Source organism: Dermacentor silvarum, chromosome 1 (assembly GCF_013339745.2).
Source record: "Dermacentor silvarum isolate Dsil-2018 chromosome 1, BIME_Dsil_1.4, whole genome shotgun sequence".
In the NCBI taxonomy this organism is placed as follows: domain Eukaryota; kingdom Metazoa; phylum Arthropoda; class Arachnida; order Ixodida; family Ixodidae; genus Dermacentor; species Dermacentor silvarum.
The window spans coordinates 346,852,143-346,872,409 of NC_051154.1; the positions used below are offsets into that span (position 1 = coordinate 346,852,143).

General features: G+C 46.9%; 1 protein-coding gene across 5 annotated transcripts in view; it reads left to right on the forward strand.

The window, feature by feature from the left end:
* The window catches only part of LOC119437396 (protein zer-1 homolog), a 166,690-nt gene that overhangs the window by 45,824 nt on the left and 100,599 nt on the right, over positions 1–20,267 (forward strand). For all 5 annotated transcript variants that reach the window (XR_007465025.1, XR_007465026.1, XM_049660495.1 and 2 more), the window contains 4 exons: positions 9,097–9,299; positions 12,774–12,836; positions 16,079–16,133; positions 18,255–18,308. Coding sequence is in view for 3 of the 5 variants with exons in the window: in XM_049660495.1 (XP_049516452.1) it covers positions 9,097–9,299; positions 12,774–12,836; positions 16,079–16,133; positions 18,255–18,308 (375 nt within the window). In the remaining 2 variants the exon portion in view is untranslated. The remainder of the gene's footprint in view (positions 1–9,096; positions 9,300–12,773; positions 12,837–16,078; positions 16,134–18,254; positions 18,309–20,267) is intronic.

Here is a 20,267-nt window from a genome sequence, read left to right on the forward strand (position 1 = left end):
ACTGCATAGACTCTGCCCCCACACAGATCGCTTTCAAGATACGGCCCGTGCGACCGCGCGCCGCTGCGCAGTATGATGCCAGAGCACAACGCTGCCCGCTATCCCTCCCCCCTCGTTCCCTCGCCGGTGCCTCGAGCGCAACGGAAGAAGCCGCGCTTCCTCCCTGCTTTTCTTTCTTCTGCGCGCGAGACGCGGTCGTCGGCTCCCCTCGCACGCTTTCACTTGCACATACAGCATACGGCTCGCGGCGACGGCGTTATCGCCCTTGGACTTTATACGGAACATCTTTGAGCCAAAACAAATTTTAGGGCTGCAACGCGTCATAGACACCATCTTTAGAAAGCAAATGCGGATCTCAAGGGCCATACTTTTGCTAGCAGAAACCGAAAATACGTAACAAGTGTCGCCCCCGGCACTTTGGGCGGCCAATGCCATCGTCAAGCAACCAAGCCAAGCGACATGAAAAGTACAAATGGCCACTCGGGCCGGCGCGGTGTGGCAGTTCGCAACGTATGATGCGGGAACGGTCCCACAGTTGTGACGTAACAGCGGGGTTACCAATGCATTGGGTTCTATGGGAGCTGTGCCGGGACTGGCCAAAAACGACGTAACAGCCGGGAAAACGCAGCACCCGGGAACGTAACAGCGGGGTTCTACTGTATTCAGAATTGGTGTCTGGCAAGACTAGTAGTGGGAGTTGAAAGGTGAGGAACTGATAGAAACCAACCCATGTTTTGGTTTGTCATTGTGACACAGAAATTGGCAGGATTCAGTTGTGTGTGTGTGCGTGTAGTAATCCCTCGTTATAACGAAGTCAGCGGGACGGCGAAAAATTCGTTGAAAGTGGCAATTTGATATAAGCGACCACTCGACAAAAGCTAAAGCAGGCGCGATTTAATTGCACCGCAACTGTGAGCAAGTCAAAATACAATGTATTCAGTGAAGCAAAACTTTATTCAAATGCAATGAAGGCAGTGAACTTTGGCTGTTTACCCGGGCGCGAGCAACTCCTGCTCTAATTTGACCAAGCATCGACCGAGGCTGTGGTCGCCGCCCATGAATTCAACCTTATTGCGCAGCAGGCGTAAGTACTCCCACGTCTGCACCATAGTTGGTTCATGTGGCTCTTCGTCTGCCGGCTCTTTGCCTTCATCGGGGCGACCAACAGTGTCAGTTATCTCCGCATCCATCGCGTGGGTGACCACAGGAGCAGCAGCGTCAGCCAACGCGAATGTCTCCAAGTCGCCTTCTACCTCTTGGCCAGCTATTTTATGCACAGCTTCGTACAGATCGCTGCAAGTCTGGTGATTGTCAGGCTGGTGATTGTCAGGCTGGTCATTGTCAGGCTGGTCATTGTCAGGCTGGTCATTGTCAGGCTGGTCATTGTCAGGCTGGTCATTGTCAGGCTCGTCATTGTCAGGCTGGTCATTGTCAGGCTGGTCATTGTCAGGCTGGTCATTGTCAGGCTGGTCATCGTCAGGCTGGTCATCGTCAGGCTGGTCATCGTCAGGCTGTCATCATCAGGCTCGCTGACGACGGTGCGGGAAAAGCCGGCGTGTGCAAAGCAGTTGGCGACCTTTGAAGGTGCGAGCTCTTTCCATGAAAAGTTCGGCAAATGGATCGTACCAAGCAAATAAATGTTGTACCTCTTGCTTGGGTCATACGCTGTGAGCATGCGCTACAAAGGAATCTTGCGGTACAGCTTCCGGGTGGTCTCAATGATGACCTGATCTATCAGTAGAAGTACCGCGGTTGTGTTTGCAGGCAAAAATTCCACAGCGATTGCCTTGAGGTTGTCGATCTTCCCGTGGCTCGGACAGTTGTCAATTATGAAAAGCACTTGTTGATTCTTTGCGTCGAACCTTCTATCCAGAAGGCGCACATAGTCTTCAAAAATAGCAGCAGTGATCCATGCTCACTTGTTACTTCTGTAGATGCATTCCTTGGGAATAGTTGCATTTCGGAAGCACCGTGGCTTCACTGCCTTCCCCAGTATCAACAAGGGAAGCTTGTCCTCGCCTGTTGCATTGGCACCAAACAGCACCGTGACATGCTCCTTGCTCCGTTTTCCTCCTGATGAGGATCCGCCAGCCGTTGTGAACGTACGATTTGATAGCATCTTGTAGAAAAATGCAGCCTCATCTAGGTTGTAGATGTCTTTGTCTTCATACTTTATTCATACTTCATCTTCATAATTTATTTGCTTCTTTTTGCTTGCATTCTGTCCTTTTGTCATGTTGAATTCAAGCGTTGGCAAGATTGCTTGTAATGAATGTTTGTATGAGTGTACTTGTATGTTTCCACCCTGCTGAGGTCTTGTAAAAGATCGCAGTATCTATAAATAAATACTTTTCAAGTAGAGCTTCGAGCCGATGTTGGCGCCGTACGTCTACAGTGTCACGGTTCACGGCTGCGCTTTTGCCAACGATCGACTTTGAGGTCACGCCGTGTCATTCCTTGAACCGCTCAAGCCAGCCATTGCTGCACATGAAATCTTTATGGCCCATTTGGAGGGCGAGAGCTTCGGCTTTTGTTGTAAGTGCAGGTCCATGTACAGAAGATTTGCACTCCTGGCGTTCTTCAGCCACTGTAGAAGTGCACCTTCCACTTTTGGGGTATTTCGAATCGCGATTCCTCTTTATCTTCGCCGAGAAGCTCTTTTCGAAGCCATTCAGCACAGCTTCTTTGTTTTTCAATACAGTTGATAAAGTAGACGGCGGTATGCTGAATTATTTTGCGATGTCAGTTTTCTGCCAGCCGCCTTTTCCACTTCTTTTATCAGGAGAAAGTTCTGCTCCAAAGTTACTTTCGCCCAGGGACTGACGGAGCCATTTATCATTCTAGACCACAAAAGCACACGCGAGGCACGCCTATCGATGCGCTCCCAATAACACACAATCACATGGCCTGCAGCACAGATCCTACAGCACGAGCCATCGGCGCCAAAGTGACTGAATGCGGCGGGCAACGCAGAAGGCAGAAGCTTCAAAATGTTGTCAGGGCATCTCGCTTTCCTCGTCAGTGCGTGCTGGTGATGGCGACGGTTGCAATGGGCGGGCTTGGCATCAGCTTCACGTGTAGCTGAAGAAAGGTGATCGAAGTCGTGGAGACCAAGAAGCAGGAACCGCGGAAGGGCACCTGTTGGTGGAAGGTTGTGCTCGGGTGGGCATGCTGGAAGAGGGCAGCTTTGGAGGAGCAGTGACGTCGAAACTGGCAGCGAGGAGGCAAGGCATTGACATGAAGGCGCGTGAGAGGAGTGACTGGCGTCCAAAATGCTTGCAGACTGGAGAGCGAATAAGGATTTGACGGGGTAGTGGCCACATTTATAGGGGGCGAAGGTCACGGAAGACTACGAGAGTACTGCGCTGGAAAGCGCCGCAAATGCCGTTGCTCGAGTTTGAGATTGTGTGTTGTGCTCAAAAAACGTTTAGCCACTCATTGTGAGTACACAGTGCAATTCTGAAAACTGAGCAGTCTTGAAGTGTAGGTGCTTTGCATGATCACCGGGCAATTTTTTCCCGAGGTATGCAGCCGTGAAGATTGCAAAACTAGAGTTTTTCAGCGCACTGTTTTCGACGACACTGTGCTAATTCTACGGTTCGAGTGTCGGTGTTCGCGCACTGTCGTGTCTGCGCCATTGACAAATGTCTAGGAACAAAATTCAGTGACCCTACCATGCATTTAGACTGTTTGTCTAAAGTCGGATGGCGCGAATCGAGCATGACCAGCTCGAGAAAATCGCAGGGGAAATACCAGCTTGTGTTGGCCCGCCATGTTGACAGCCTGACTCGCTGCTGGCGACACTCAGATTATAGTGTTGTCGGCAAGTTATCGGTCGATTTACACCGTCAAAAGTGCAACGAAGCTAGGGGCGGTGTTTTATTGCGATGCTGGCTGATTATGGCGAATGGCAAACAAATTTCTGCACTGGCTTCCCCAAAGTCGTCCCGATTTCTTAACGTAGCTCCTCGCGTCGAACATGACACTTATAATCGGAGGGACACTTTTGTGCTTTTCGGCACGTTTCAGCGCCAGAAGGGTTCTTTAGAGCGATAAAACTTTGCTCATCGAGCGCACCCCATGGAATGCTACGGTGCAAGTCTGCCTGCAGTCTTTTGGCCACTTTTCGGCATCCAAGAGACCACGGTTTTATGGTGGCATCACAAAGTGTCAGGAAAACTTTATTTTCGTGTGGATTCTATCACGTCGGACACCAGCAATGCGATTGCGACTGAGATTAACGGTTAGGACGCGCTGCACCATGGAATTTGACAGCTTCCGTTCACTACGCAGTAAGCAGCTGTGAGCACTCGGCACTCACTTGGTACCCGTTACTAGGCGGTCATCGCTCGTGGGCTTAGTACTTTTGTGGCCTGTTCTGTGCCTGCATGAGATTAATTCTTCGGCGGTATTAATTTGACACTGCATGCGCAAAAGCGTCGCCGCCACCGAGCGGCGGCGATGCCTCCGCTTACCACTTCGCTCTAAGCGGGTCAAGCTCTTCGTGCACTTCGAGTGATGCAGCTTAAAATGCATGCCTTTGGGTTGGGACCGAAAGAAATTTCGAATAAAGCGATATTTCGAGTAACGCGATTTCGTTATAATGAGGGATAACTGTATTTGCATGTGGTACGTGTTCAGCTCGTAATGAGCTGGTTAAATTGAGATAACATATGAGAATCACAAAATTGAGTGTCAACAATATTATCTGTGTTGTTAATTTCTAGAATTCAGTTAAGCATGGCTGCAAATTCCCACTGCAACAAAGCACTCCTGATTCCTGATCACAGATTTGTAAAACATTGAAAATGGCTTGTTGAGTACAACTGAGTAGGGGGGTGAGAATACTCGAATATTTCATTTCAAATCACATAGAGAACGTTAGAATAATTCGACTCGCAAATCGAATATCTAATCTTCTGGTACTTAATATCGGTACCTTCGGTGAATGACCCGGCCATGGTCTCGGTGCCTTCACACGCATAGCGTTTCTTGGTGCGCGATCTCTATCGGTACAAGGTTCATCCAGGTCGATGGTACCGATCGAAACAATTAACACGATGTGGACAGAGGGAACTACAAGGTCGGCGCATATGGAAAGCACGAGAGCGAAAATTGGTCTGATTAGCCACCGGAAGGCACGCTGATGGCATCGAATACGCGAGTTCAATGTTCACGCACACAGATTCGCGCAGTTTAGAGCTCTCTACCCACGTCAGCTCACAGATGAATTTGGCACGCGTGTTCGCTGTAGTGGCTGGCTAGTTGATTGGAGACCGTCAATCTAACCATCGAACCGCCGTCAATCTAACCCGTATGCGTGATTTTGCGACCTATCACTGATGAGCCACCCGTAGGAACACACAGTTGAATCTCGTTAATTCGAACACGCTTAATTCGAACTTCCGGTTTATTCGAACTGACGCTGTGGTCCCGTCAAAGTTATGTGTATTCCAATGGGCAAAAACGCCCGGTAATTCGAATGCGAAATCATTTGCGACGGTCAATTCGAACATACCATGCACCGACAATGCTCTCGGCAGCGCGCCAAATGACGTGGCGGTGCCTCTGACCGGCATGCGTTGCTCTGGTACCACCATAGAGTAAAAGCTTAGGAGAGACCCCCCCTCAATGTCGCGTGCGAACAAAAAAGAAAAAAAAAATGAGGTGGAGATTTCACCCTCTCTCAAATGGCAAGGTCGCCGATTCTGCGTTGCGCCGGAACATGCGTGTACGTGCCGACGTCTCAACCACGCTACCGTAGCCACGCGTAGAAAATGGCAGTGAACCATTCTCCTTTATGCTTCCTCTACTTTCTAGTCACGTGTTGACCTTGCACGCTGTGGCTGCGGCGCAGAGGGAAGCAGCGGCGCTGTCCCAGTCTGGCCAACTGAAACTGCCCACGCTGGCTAACACCTGCTTCCCGATAACGGCACAAAACGAAACTTCAGGGAGCTGGCGCTGGGCCGGCTGGAGCGGCGGGCGCGCACAGTGACAGTCGAAGGTGAGGGAGCTACGAGGGATCTGGGCGAGGGGAGCCACCAAAGCGGCGGAGTTGCCATGGCCAATCCGCTTCCCTGCCGCCCTCCTCCCTCACCTTCCATGGTCTCCGTGTGCACCCGTCGCCCGCCGTGCTGGTGCCGCCCGCTCACTGAAGTTTCGTTTACTGCCGTTATCGGGAAGCGAACGTTGGCCGGCGTGGGCAGTTTCGTGGCCCTCGCTCACTATGCGCTTGCGCGCCGCGATATTTCACGACTCTCACCGTTCGTGCATCGTGCTATGGTGCCCGTTTGAGGGGAGCGTTCGCCATCTCAGCGGACTTCTGTACTCGCAGCCGCACTGTAACCGGTATTTCGTCCCCTGCAACTTCACTATAAGCGATACGCGCATACATAGAGTGCTATGGGAAAATTAAAGGGACTCTGAAAAGACCATATTATAGCCGGTCCTGCACTATAAGCGGTTACGTTATAAGTGGTCTATACTGTACAACTGGGTGCATCACAAAGGGCTCGCAAAAGTAGAGGTTCTTGATACCCAAACTGAAAAAACGATGCTGTTACCATTCGCCAGAAGTGACAGCATGACTCGGAACATGCAGCTTCTTGGTGTGACCTTCAAGTTTAGGCGCCGATGACGTGCTGGGTCTTGTATTATATCTGCTAACCATCACACGCATGTGTCGTGTGCTTAGGTGCTCTTAAAGGCTGTTAGTGGGAACATTAGGCAGTTATTAGCCCTGTAGCTTTGCCTAGATTGCTTCAGTAGTATACAGTAGAACCTTGTTGATACAATCCTGTTCTGTATAATTTCCTGGTGCCAATGTTCATGATCGAAAATGCAAGAAATGACCCAATACAGTTAGTAGGTTCCCGGAAAACACGATCTTAGGTCACCACCATACAGTAGAACGCCAAACTGCGATCGTATGATGTGTTTTTGAATCGGACACTAGATCCTATGTAAACAAAGCACGGTGTGAGGCACGTGCAATCGAGAGCAGAAGGCACCTGCAATGGCAGCTTTCCTGCAGTACTCACCCGCCTGTGTCATGTGAAAACGCCGCCACGTACTGTTTCCTATTCTGGTACAGTCAACTTCCGTTATTTCGATCCTGATGTGACTGATAGAATTATCCGGCAGGTCGAATTACACAAAATGCATAAAAAATGCCAAAACACGCTGCCTGATTCATTTGGCAGTATTTTCCCGAATCTAATACGCCCCCGAATCAAACGCACGCTCGTTTTCTATGTGTCCAAAGTAGAAAACTAACGTCGAAATTACATTAAAGGTCCTAAACTAAGTAGCAATCTTATGCACACCCGATTTTTTTGCGAGAAAAATGGGCGAAAAATGGGCAAGGGTCTAATACGTGTTGCACAATGGCAGCTGGTTTTCAAGTCAGCTTCACCACAATACATTTGTGTCAGTGGCAAAGCATACAAACGCCGCCTTTAGCGGGGTTTGCTATCATGTCTGATTGCGTTAAATTTTTGGCCCAATTTTTGTTTAAAAAAAAGAAAAGCGTGTGTTAAAATGTGGTAAATGTCATAATCGGACATTGTGAGGTACAGTTTGTCAAGTACGTTCTTTATTTCGGGCGCATGCACACACATGCAGTCTGCGTTCCGTCCTGCCGCACTGCACGCAGCTTGCCCCGTCGATTGCTTCACTCACTCAGTTCGTTGTCGCGCGCTCCCCGCATGCCGACCGCACACACATGCCTTCCATGTTCTCCCCGCCCGCCACACACCGTTGCCTACTATCCCGTGCCTGCTACTCTATACAGTCGCCTACCGTCTCGTGCCTGCGACTCTACGCCACCTGGCGTTGGCCTGGTACCCTCACAGGTTATTGCTTGAAAATCTTTTTACGGCAGGCTGAAAATAGGCGTTTTCGACGGGTGATGATGTATGTACAGCGCATTCACTGTCCCCTAACTATCCCGAGACCGACACTGCCACTAAAGAGGTCGCTATTGGTGTTACCATTGGGGTTAGGTGCATGTGTGTTGACTGGTCAAGCTCGAGTTATTCGATGAAGGCTAATTTTAGGATCGACATAGCAAAAGTTTGGGCCCATAGCAATGCGTGGGTGCCGGCTGAGACTGAATGAACCGAAAAATTGAATTAACCGGAGTTGATTTAATGGAAGTGTACTGTACTAGCATCGCAGGTTGTCACATGTCGCCATTCACAGCTATCGCCAATCCATTGTGATAAGCATCTTCACCTAATGCTTTCACAGCGCATGTGGCGCGTAGCGAGGTTGGGAGTGCACTGCACGCTTATAATAGGCGATAACCTAAATGCACCACTGTTCCCTGCTGCAGGCGGCACGAAGTGAGCATCATGAATCGCTCTGGTGGCATTGTGTAATCGTTTTCGCTCGCTTTTGTTTTGGTTTACCATTGCTATCCTAAAACGACATGTGTCTCGGGTCGCTCGTGCCCCACGAGCTCAACACACGTTGGCATCTTGTGATACAATGATTCTTATCAAGTGGGCATGTCAAAACTTACCACCAAAACGCTCCTTCCGAAGAAGCTGCTGACCCAGGTTGAATTTGAGAAGCATAAATGTAAGCTTGCTGAAGCTGCAAAAACAGTGTGCATCTCTGGATGCTCAGACGCCACCAGATGGTCGACGTCTCATGCTGTAATGATTCACACAACACTTTGCATTACGTAGATGTCAACTTTGAGTCTGGCTAATCTTTTAGTGACCACGGACTTTATGGTTACTTAGCACATTTCTTTCTTGCCTTTTCTCCAACACGTATGATAGTGGTTCTACTGTATACTAATTTACTATTACTAATTCAGCCACAGTGAAATTAGGTTGCAGTTGGCCTTTAAGTGGTGTTGCAATGCGGGCTTGTCGGTGTGGCATCTTGAAATACTAATGTAGCGCATACAGATGAGGACACAAGAAGGCACATGAACATATAAAAACGGAGCTTCTGTGTGTTCATGTGCCTTCTTTTGTTCTCGTCTCTATGCGCTACATTAGTATTCCAAGTTGCCTGTAAGGACAGAAGCAGCAGTGTGTGCATGCCTTCCACTGATGCACAATCTTCGACTGGCCCCTGCAGGTGTCGGGGGATGCCACGGAGGAGCAGGTGCTTGTGTCAGCACAGGCATACCAGTCACGGCCCCTTATGCTGCAGAAGGTGCTTAACGACCTCTTCCATGTGTTCCGCTACGAGGCCTGTGACCATCCGCGCCTGGCGCTGGATGTTGTGCTTTCCTCGATGGCTCGGCACCCCAACGACAAGCATATTCAGATTGCTGGAAGGTGAGTGTTTGTAGGGATATGTGTTGCTCTGCTGCACACTCCAGTTATCCGACAGGAGCCATTTCTAGCATTGAAATAAGGGAAGTCTATAGAGACGTACTGGGGGGGGGGGGGGGGGCTGTGAGCTGGGGCCTCCAATGGGGGGGGGGGGGGGCACTTTCGAGTGAAAAATCTGGCAAGTCAGTTCTACACAGCTCCACAAGGTGGAGGAAACTTTATGAAAAGGAAAAATTGTCATCCACCTGACTAGCATGAAGCTATGAAGGAAAGCCATTTGCGTTTCTGAAAAAAAGTTGAGCAGTTGAAGATAAAATTAGTCCTTGTCAAGGGGTTAAACCTGGGACCAGACAGAGCCTTTCCAGGTGGTCACTGCCATCTGGGCTAACAAGGACGCTAGTCGATCACAGGGCAAGGCCAAATAATTGATAAGTTATCAATAGCTCGAAGTGCAAGGACACTTTGGGAAAATTGTCATCGACCTGAGGCTTGTACGAAGCTATAAGAAAAAAATTTACAAACTGCAGAGGTTTTTGTCAAAAAGGTTTTCTTCATAGCTTTGTGCTACCTTGGGTGTGTAACGGTATTTTCACTTTCATAAGTGAAATATCAAATGAACCTAAAAACACAGTATGGGCTTCCTTTTTAGCTTTGTGCTAATCAGGTGGATGACAATTTTTTTCCTTTAATAACTGAAAAGTCGAATGTAACCGAATTTGGTTAAATGGCGTGCGTGCAAATACAGTCACCGACGGATAATTCGTACATGCTTGATTATTTGGACAGCTCCGCGGCACCGCCACTAGCTTCATAGACTTAATGTATAAAGATGACCAATATTTCAGGCACCTTACAGTGCACCATACGATAATTACGACTCCGACGGCACGACCATGTGCTAATTTCGGTCATCGACTCCTGCAGAAATAGTGATAATTTTGTTTTAATTTGTCGCTGGCATGATTGTCGGCCATGTTGCTGGCGCCTCCTCGAAACCGAAACTAGCAAAACCTAGTCGATCAGTTGTCACCAATTCAGTGCATGCATTAACTGTGCTTTCATCCATTTGTAGCTACAGCATGACAGTGGTTAAGATATGGGCCATGGACTTTGTCGCTATGCCTTCTGTTAGATTTTATGCTGCGCTTACCATCCTCCGTTCATGGCCGGCTGATCCTTTTGATAATGTTTGGGGAGCGTCGCTTGGACTACTGATGAAGTGTGAAAGTGGGAAAAGGAATAGCATAAGCGGGATTGCTAGAAAATCGTGGCCACGGAATGTTTAGGCCAAAGGCAAGCGTATGTGCGAGCAGGACATACTTGGGCCGCATTCTTGGACGATCTCTCTTGAAGGTACAGTAAAGCCATGTTAACTCGAAGTTGTTAAAATCTGCAAAAATCTGGAGGTAAGCGAATTTATGAAAATAAAAGCCTCTGGCCGTGCAAAATAGGCGCCAGTATTCGCTAAATTTCTCGTAAAAGTTCAATATACCAGGAGTGGTATTTTCGGTAGATCACTTTTGCAAGATATTGTGCTAAATTTTGCAAGTTATTCACTCAGTCCAATGTCAAGCGTTCCAATTTACATGGCGTAGCGTGCGGATCCACAAACATAGAAACGCAGAGCATGGTGAATAAGCAGTCAGGACGCTCCACGCACATGTGAGCATGCATGTTGCGGAGGGCACGTGTACTGTCTTGCGCATATCGCGCTTTGTCAGGTACGAGGGTGACACTCTGCCCACATTATCAATGAGATTGCAGCCAGCCGTGAAAGGTAAATGGTAAGAGTGGCTTAGAATGAAGCAGAATTCGCTACAAATTTGCGATTGTGCTACTTTTTGGCGATATTTCAGCTGCGCACAAAGTATGGAAACCTTTGGGTGATGACTTTTTCCCAACATTTTCGCAGTTGAAATTTCAGGATATCTGAAGTACAGTCGAATCTCGTTAATTTGAACATGCTTAACTCGAACTGCCGGTTTATTCGAACTGACGCTGTGGTCCCGTCAAAGTTATGTGTATTTCAATGGGCAAAAACGATCGGTAATTCGAACGCGAAAGCATTTGCTACGGTTAATTCGAATATACTGCGGACCGACAACGCTCTCAGCAGCGCGCCAAATAACGTGGCAGCGCCTCCGACTGGCATTGCTCTGACACCGCCATAGAGCAAAAGCATAGGAGAGACCCCTTAATGCAGCGGCGGAGGCCCAGTCCGGCCAACGAAACTGCCTGCGCTGGCAAATGCTCGCTTCCCCATAACGCCAGGAAACGAAACTTCAGGGAGCGAGCTAATCTGCGCCGGGCCGGCCGTACCGGCGGTGCCGGCACGGCGGCGGGCGTGCACGGAGACAGCCGAAGGTGAGGGAGCTGCGAGGGAATCGAGAGAGAGGGCGAGGGGAGCCACCGAAGCGGCGGAGTTGCCGAGGCCAAAGCCGCTTCCCTGCCGCCCTCCTCCCTCACCTTCGATGGTCTCAGCTCGCGCGCCCATCGCCATGCCGGCGCCGTCCGCTCCCAGAAGTTTCGTTTTCTGCCGTTATCGGGAACCGGGCGTTGGCCGGTGTGGGCGGCTGCGCTCGCTATGTGCTTGCGCGCCGCGATATTTCACGACTCTCACCGTTCAAGCATTGTGCTATGGTGCTCGAATACTTCAAAAATACGTCCTTCCTTTAATTCGAACTGTTAATTCGAGCAAATTTTCGGGCCCCTTCAAGTTCGAATTATTGAGATTCGACTGTAACAATCCACCTTTTTTTGGCCACTCGTGAAATGAAGTACATTATTTTGGGTTGAATCCAGTATTTCGGACTCAATTATTCTGACATTTTGATGGTCCCCGTCGAGTCTGAATTATTGGTCAGCGACTGTGTATCAGTGTTTTGAATGCCTGCTTCTGTTTTAGTCTTGATTGTGTGTATGTGATAACGTAGAGCACGAAGTTTAAATAGAGTGGGCGCAGTGGGCACACAACTTTTGTTGTGCGGTTTGCGTCACACCGGTAAAAACTGGGGAAAGCAGAGGACAGCTGTCTATGTGCTCCTGTGTGCCAACCGACAGGTATTCCCCAATTTGACAATTTTGCGCTGAACAGAATCTGCTGTTAGTGGACTGTAAAGCGGAATAAATTCCCTCGACAGGGACACCCTGCCAAATTTCTACATGATATGATAATTGAAGTGACATTCTGACTGGAAGGGTGTTAGGGGGAGCAGATACATGAGTAAACTAACAACAAGGTTGAGATCTGGGCCAGGTGGTACATGATTGATGGTGAAAACCAGCAAAAAACACAACGAAGACAAAAAAAGATGCACGATCCAAGACAAGCAAGTTCCAGCCTCGTCCCGTTGTCTTCTTGCTTGTGCACATTGGTGTTGTTTTTTTTGCTGGTTTTAACCTTGAATCATGAGCATGGTAGCGTGCCCACATGTGAAAAAATCTAACGTGCTGTCATCTGTCTCTGTCCTTCGGCAGTGCATCACTTTTTTACCTGGTGAAAGGCGAGGAGAGGGCAAACTTTAATGTCAGCATTCGAAGGTAAGTGGCTGTCCTTGGTTGTTCACTGTATGCAGTCATTACATTTGCTGTAGCGAATGGCTGTCTATGCAAAGGTCTCTTGTTTTCTTTTTGAACATTGGAACATGGCTACATGCACAGTGCCAGGTTCACGCTGAAAAACGCAATTCCAGCTTCATCCGTAATGGGAAGCAGTAATATGTTAGCTGGAGCAGCATTGTGCGCATCAAGTAGTACACTGTTTCCTGTGGTACTGGCTGGAGTAAACATTATTTTGCAGGCATGCACAAGGGCAACCTCCTTTCAAAAAAAGATGAAGAAAGCTTTATTCAGGATTACTCTTGTCCAAGTCATCTTTGTTTGTGGTGGTGGTGTTCCGCGAAGGTGAAGTGGAGAGACATCACTTTTTTTCTTTCTTTATTCATTTATTCATGGCAGATATACAAGAAATGCGCCTTGGGGACTCTGTTAAAGGCAGCAGTTGCCTGACTAGGCCAAACCACTGTTACAGCTTGGTGTGTTCAGATATGGGCAGTCAGACGGAGTTCCTGACTATAGTTTTATTTCAGCAAAAATTTTATATCACATAGCGAAATCCCTCTGCACATTAAAACCGAGCTACTTTTTTCAGTGTGTGCTTTGTTTCAGCATGAAAAAAATGTTAAAGCAAGTAGAAAATGTGGCTTATACAGTTGCACGATGTTCCGAATTCGAGAGTAAAAAAAAATATATATATATATATTCCATCCTTTTGTACTTTTTATGCCTGCTTTAAACAGCTTTGTTAATGGCAATACAATAAATTCAATCGTCTGCGCAAGCTCTCAACACGAACAAAAAATGGCAGATGACTTTTGAATGAGAGGCTAAAAAATAAGGCTTTTCTTGGCAATTTTTTATGTATCTTGTTATTGCGAGTTTTTGAAGTGAAGCTTTATAGGCTCACAAGTGTCGGCGGTGGTGGTGCCGGCGGCAGTGTCACGCTGAAAAGTGGGCCGATCCTGGCGATAGTGCAGAAAAGGTCCAAGCTCAATGGCACATACCAGGGACAAAAAAGAAAGAGGAAGAAAGAGAATATAAGAGAGGGAAAGAAAGATAGAGAGAAATCAAGCGAGAGAGAAAGATAGATAAAGAAAGTCACCATTAAGGTCAGAGAAAGAGAGAAGGAGAGAGAAATAAATAGAGAGAGAATGAAAGACAGAGAGAGAAAGAGAAACAAAGAGTCACCACGAAGTTCAGAGAAAGATAGAGAAAGAGAGAGAATGGAAGAAACAGAATTAAAGAGAGAGGGAGAGAAAGAAATAGTGAGAAAGAAAGATAGATAACGAGAGAGAAAGGAAGAAAATCACCACGAAGGTCAGATACATGCACGACAAGGTTCGCTTACCCCCATTTTCTCGACAGGGTAAGGGCTGGGGTTTTCTTTTTTGGATTATTCCGTACTCACTCGCTTCAGGCTTGCCAATGCTCCGTGGGCGCTAGGCCTCGCTCTCCCAGGATGCAGACCACGTGGCTCTCGTACCGACGAGTGTACTTCAAAACACTCGCGAAAAGGCTTAGCATGTTGAAAAGTTCAAACACGCTACAGCAACCGTCGCCTTGCTCAAGAAAGCACGCCGCCGACGCTAGCGATCAAAATCCACGCAAGGAATACGCTTCGGTTCAAACAAAGGTTGTCTCGAACCGAGCAAAACTCAAAATTATCGTCCGATGTCCCAAGAGCCCCACGTTGGGCAGCCAGATGTACCATCTCACTCGGGCTATTGGGACAAAGCAACGACAACACAGTAGTGCAAACAATCAAAAGGGCATTTATTGCACCTTTCATACACTAATGCACGCTAGCCGAAGTACTATGCATAGAACATTCACATGGGTGCGCCACAAATCAAGGAAGTCCGACTCACCGCAACCCGATAGCGAGCGAATATGTTCGCCCCATCTGCTGTCATTGATTATCTGTTATGTGCAAAAACAGGTAGCATCATTTTTTTTTTCAGTGCAAAAGAAAGCAATGAATAATTGTGTATAGGCTGTGGTGTTTATTGCCCCATGGCCTGTCTTCTGGAATGTCGCGCCGTGCAAGCATCAGGTTTAATTATGGCTTCCGTTTGTGCCATGAACTGATAAGCAACCTCAAGAGCTACGGGGGGAACATAGGTGCTTTTTATAAGGAATCCAAAGGCATGACTGGCTCTAATGGTGGCTCATCGGATATGGCATTCTCGTGCTGAACAAGATGTCACTGGTTCAACCCACTGTTGGGTGGCCATATTCCAGTGGAAACGAGCGCGAAGGCACCCTAGTACTTAAATTTGGGTAAACGTAAAGTAGATGGTGATATAACATAATCCACAAGCTTCTACTGCAGCATTTCTCAAAGCCGCATTGTTGCTTTGAGGCAGTGAAAACATTCTGTCAACCAAACAATCAACCACAAGTATCCTGTAAAATCTTGTATTATACTTGCGTTGTGAGGCCTGAGCATGATGCAAATAAATACAGTCCAACCCGGATATATCGAATCTGAAGGGGATCACAAAAAGTTCGATATATATAGGTAATTCGATATATAAAATTAAAATTATATACAAAAATTTTCAAGTGGATTTTAATGCTGTTCGTTATAAACAATAATTCGTTATATGTGAGTTCGATATATCCGGGTTAGACTTAGGTGACTTTTGGGGATACAAACACTAGCATGTGACTAGCACGGGATGCGTCAGCACAAGTGACAGCATATTGGGCACAATACCAAGCATGCTGTTTTAGCACATTGCCAGGAATGCTGTTGCTTGGTAGACACCGATTTCTCCAGCGCTAGTCACACAAAATCTCTCGGTAGTGATTGTATCCCTGGAAGTGAAGACCTAGAATAATGCTTCATCTCGTAACAGGTGGCCGTGAGCAACATTTGAACTTGCAGAAAAAAAAAAAAAAAAAACTGCTGGCAGATATTTTGTGAACTTGGAAAATTGGCCATGCTTGGATACTAGGCCCATGTTTCTTAGCAATGAGAAGGGCAGTCAAAATACTCCTTGGTGCATTTTTTTTTAGTCTATGATGGTCACTGGGCTTCTTTCCTCTCAAAGGCTCACACCAAACATGCTTGCGTTTGGCAGTTCTTACGGCTCTTTGAATGGCTGTGGACAGACCTGGAGTAAGTTTTTTTGCAGAACAGGCTGAAAAAGATTCGCTGCTGAAGTGAAGCGTAATACTCTAATTTGGTGGTGTGAAAAGTGGGCACTTTATGTCAACAGGAAGATCATCAAGTGTTTGCTGGATGCCATGGGCTACCATCGAACTTATACAACGGTGAGTATTGGCTGTGTCATTGTCTTCTTTGTGTCACGCACTTGGTGGCATTTGGTGCTTGCCATCCTCCAAGACTTTCTTTGACTGTCCAGTAGCTAAATGCCTCAGAATTCACTAGTGTTTGCGATAAAATAATGTATGTGTTGGACGTTACCAGGTGGCGAGTCTGTATCACCAGGTTTCTGAATTAACAGATTCTGAATTGATGAACTCTTACTCAATTGAAGAACTCTTACTCAATTGAAGTGTTTCTGTGACTTTTTGTTGTAACACTTTACCTTCTTTGGTATTTAACTGTTCCCTTGCAGGTAGGCTTGCGGTCTTAAACCGCTGCACTATCAATTATATATAAAAGGGATCACTCCCTTGACCCTTTGAAGGTTGAAATTTTTTGCGAAAACTGTGCCCCCATTGTCAATTTTTTTATTGCAGTTTCCAATAGTAGGAAAAGATTGAGAACTCATGGATGCAGGAACAATTTATTTAAGCAATATTTTGTCTCAAAAATGCTTTACTCGCACCAACAGCATACACAAACATACGCTATACAGTAAACAATCGAGAACGAATGTCTCGAAAAATTTGACTATCAATTTGTTGTCCCAAAAACACATGTTATCGGAAGAAGGAATGCTTAAACAGTTGCCGTGAGAAGAGGCACTGCACGCACCCATACCGAAATATGACAGCGCGCACCAATCAATCTACAGGGGAGCTGCTACTAAAGGCAAAGAAAAAGAAAATGTTTAGCATCTCTGAACTTTGGCTGAGCAAGGCAATATCTAAGCTATCGGAAACATGATAGCATCTCCTCCACGCACATCTTGGCGGTAGTAGAGTGCTAGGAGGTAAACAAGTCAAGTTGTGCGTGCCGGTGATTGGAAATGTAATTTCAAGTGACTTTGGGCGACTCCACAGAGATGGCAGCACCTCTTAAGTACCAGTGGTGTCGAATATGCGCGAAATATCGAACTTAAGAAGATCGGCGCCGTACATGTATGTCAAAAACCTTCAAAGGGTTAAGGGTGGGGAATGTGTCTGGTATTAAAGGATAATTCCTCGCGAATGTTTCTCTCAAAAACGTTTCCAATGTGCCTAGCATGAGTGGAGTTATCTACAATCAAATCCATTTTGGCGGTCTTTCCTTTCTTTTTATTGTTCCTTCAGAGCCCAAAGCTGTGCCCACTTGGAATGACACCTGCCATGCTTTACCTGTCAATGCGTTGAGCTTTTGTATCGGCACGGCCTTCGAAATAGGTTGGGTCTCAGCAGGACATGTTGGCACAGTGGTATGGTTGCCTGTTGCCAGATGGTGCCACTGGTGGCACCATCTGGCAACATCTCTCCCCTTATCAGGGGAGAGATGTTGCATATAGTTGGGATGTCTAGAGTCTAGAGAAATTGAGCTGAAGGCTATCAAGCTTGTGTGTGCTGAAGTACTACTATGTACACATGAAAAGTGGTAATGCTTTCAGGAACTGTAGGCACGCTGCTTTGTGTACAGGAAAAATTTTTTGGCTTGAACGTTCATGGTAGCATTGTCTATACTCTGTTTCATACATCAGGTGCAACGCTGTGGAGGCTAGAGATAGTTTTTGCAGTGACTGCGCTCGCTCTTAGAAATAGTTCGGTGTTTATTGACCAATTTTTGTTAAAATTTTCTTAATATAAGCTCAGTTCTGAACCGAAAAATTAATATACCCTTAGAAACAAACAAATCATGTACTCATACGGCTGCTGACATGTTGTTTTAGTTAAATTTGCTTTTCTTTGTTCTTTAGTTGCAGCCCGTCGCGGCAGCCTCACGTGCATGCTCGCGCGAGCAAATGCCGCTTGCGCGCAGCGAAGCATAGACAGAACGCGCGAAGTGGTAAATTTTGGTGACCGCACTTCTTGCGTAGCTTCCACAGTGTTGCACCTGATGTATGAAATGGAGTGTAGTCACAAGCAGGTTTGTTTTGCCATGTTAAAGAAATGTGGCAGGGCTGCTTTAAAATTGAGCGTTTGCTGGTTTCAGTGGGAATAGGAAGAACTAAGTTGCTGCTGGTTCCACATTTGAATAATTAATAAGTGGATATGGTGATCTGAACTGGTCTTTTCTTTCTGCTCTTGCTGACACAGATGCTGCGAAATGGCTGCCTGACCATGATTCACTTTAAAATACCCCAGGATGTGGTGAGTACTGACATCTTGTGACAAAGAATGCATGTATTGTTGCACATGCCAAGCAGGAAGAGTTAGTAAACCAAGTGCGTGTAACTACTGTTATTTTGATGGTGTGAGCTCTGCTTAAGGGTACTACATTCGAGTCCCGCTACAACGAAATTCACGGGGCATGCGAAAAATTTAATTGTGGTGGAACTTTGTTGGCACGAAATTAGTATATATATATATATACGTATGCCAAATGGTGAAGCCACGAACGAAACCGAAACCATCGGGAAATCTAGGCAATGGCTTGGGGGCAAAGGTTGAGACGTACCGAAGGCAGTCAATAAAGTGTCAACTTCACGAGAGAATGCATTTCGTGCCGCTGTTAAAACATTTTCGGTACATTGCGGCCGACTATTACATAACGCGCGTGCCTGGCTGATCGCGAAACACTCATTTTGCAGCACATGCACCGGCGCAATGAAGCGGAAGTCGGCAATGCACTTACCGGAAGTTTTATTTCCAGAAGTCAGTCAGCCTGGATTTCTTATGCTTCACGGCAAGCAAAGGCATTACGCGAGTATCACAGTCCGTCAAAAGAGCCATCGCAATGTCATTGTCGTGGGCTCTGATAACTTTTCTGATGAGGTCAAAAGTATCCCATTACAGTCAAACCTTGTTAATACGTAATCGACCGGGAACAACGTTTAGGTACGCAACCCGTATTAACGAAATTGGCGGGGATACCGAAAAATTGCGCTATCGGGAGAATTTCGTTATCGCGAAATAACACAGTACAAATAAAGAAATGGCCAGCAAAATGAAAACCTAATGCCAAAATTCAGAATAACGATCGTTATTCAGTTTCTTTGTCATTTTAGCAACGCCTCAATACTACGAACTAATATTCCGAAATCTGGGGATTCTTAGATTTCCGTGTATCCTTCAAGGCAGCCAAAGGCGTAGGCTAGCAGACGACAAATTGCATGGGTCCGGAAAACCTGATACGGTTCTGCCCGAGAAAAAAACGAAAAAAAAAAAAAACGCAAAACAAGAACGTTTTTTTCCCCCCCGCTCTATTGCAGAGGCGACTACGCATCAAGTTTTGCGAGCGCATGCTCCACCCAAAAAAGTGTTGCCTAGCAACGTAGGCACGTCTCTTCCTTCTTTCACCCTCCTTTCCGCACACGCCTTTCTTTCGCGCTTCTTTCTGCAGCCGTAACTACGCGTGCGGAGAAATGTAACCTCCGTACTAGCGGGGAGACGCCACGGGCATGCTGCACGGTCGCACTTTTTGCTTTCCGGATGGTGTCGTTTGAGCGCGCTTGCGCTTTGGCGTAGTTCAGGTGTCCCCCTCGAGCGATACAGTTGCAGTGTCCACGACAAGGAATGTGAAAGACAAACAGCTAGAAACATTGCACTTTGGAGGCGACATGGAGCTACAGTTTTTGTCGCTACTTTTCTCGGCATCAGCTTCTGACATGCGCGCGGCACTCTTATTAACAGTTCTTCGGTGATGGGTGGCGGCGGAATCTTCTAATGAACAGGTCGATGGCAATGCGGCTGTACATTAAAAAAAAAGAAAGAAAAAGCAGTCTAAACTAGAGTGTAAGACGTTGGCCATGACAACTTCCGGCGCGTACAGCTGCTTTCGGCACCGTGCCGGCATCATGCCAACAAAGATGATGGTGCCCATGCAAGCGCAATGTGGTGGTACTTTACGCAATTAAAGTGTGAAGCAACAGCATTTGAGCACGTTTTGGAGTTTGCTGACCTTGTACGAGTAGATAATAGGTGGGGAAATGTCCTGTCAATTTTTGTTATGGCAGGATTGCAGTTTAGCAACATTTCGTTGTCGAGAAGTACGAAATGCATTGAATCCTATGGGCGTTTGCCGGGGATAAGAAAATATTTTGTTGTCATGAGAATTTCGTAGTCGTGGGATTTCGTTATCGCCGGTTTCGACTGTAAACGATGTACAAA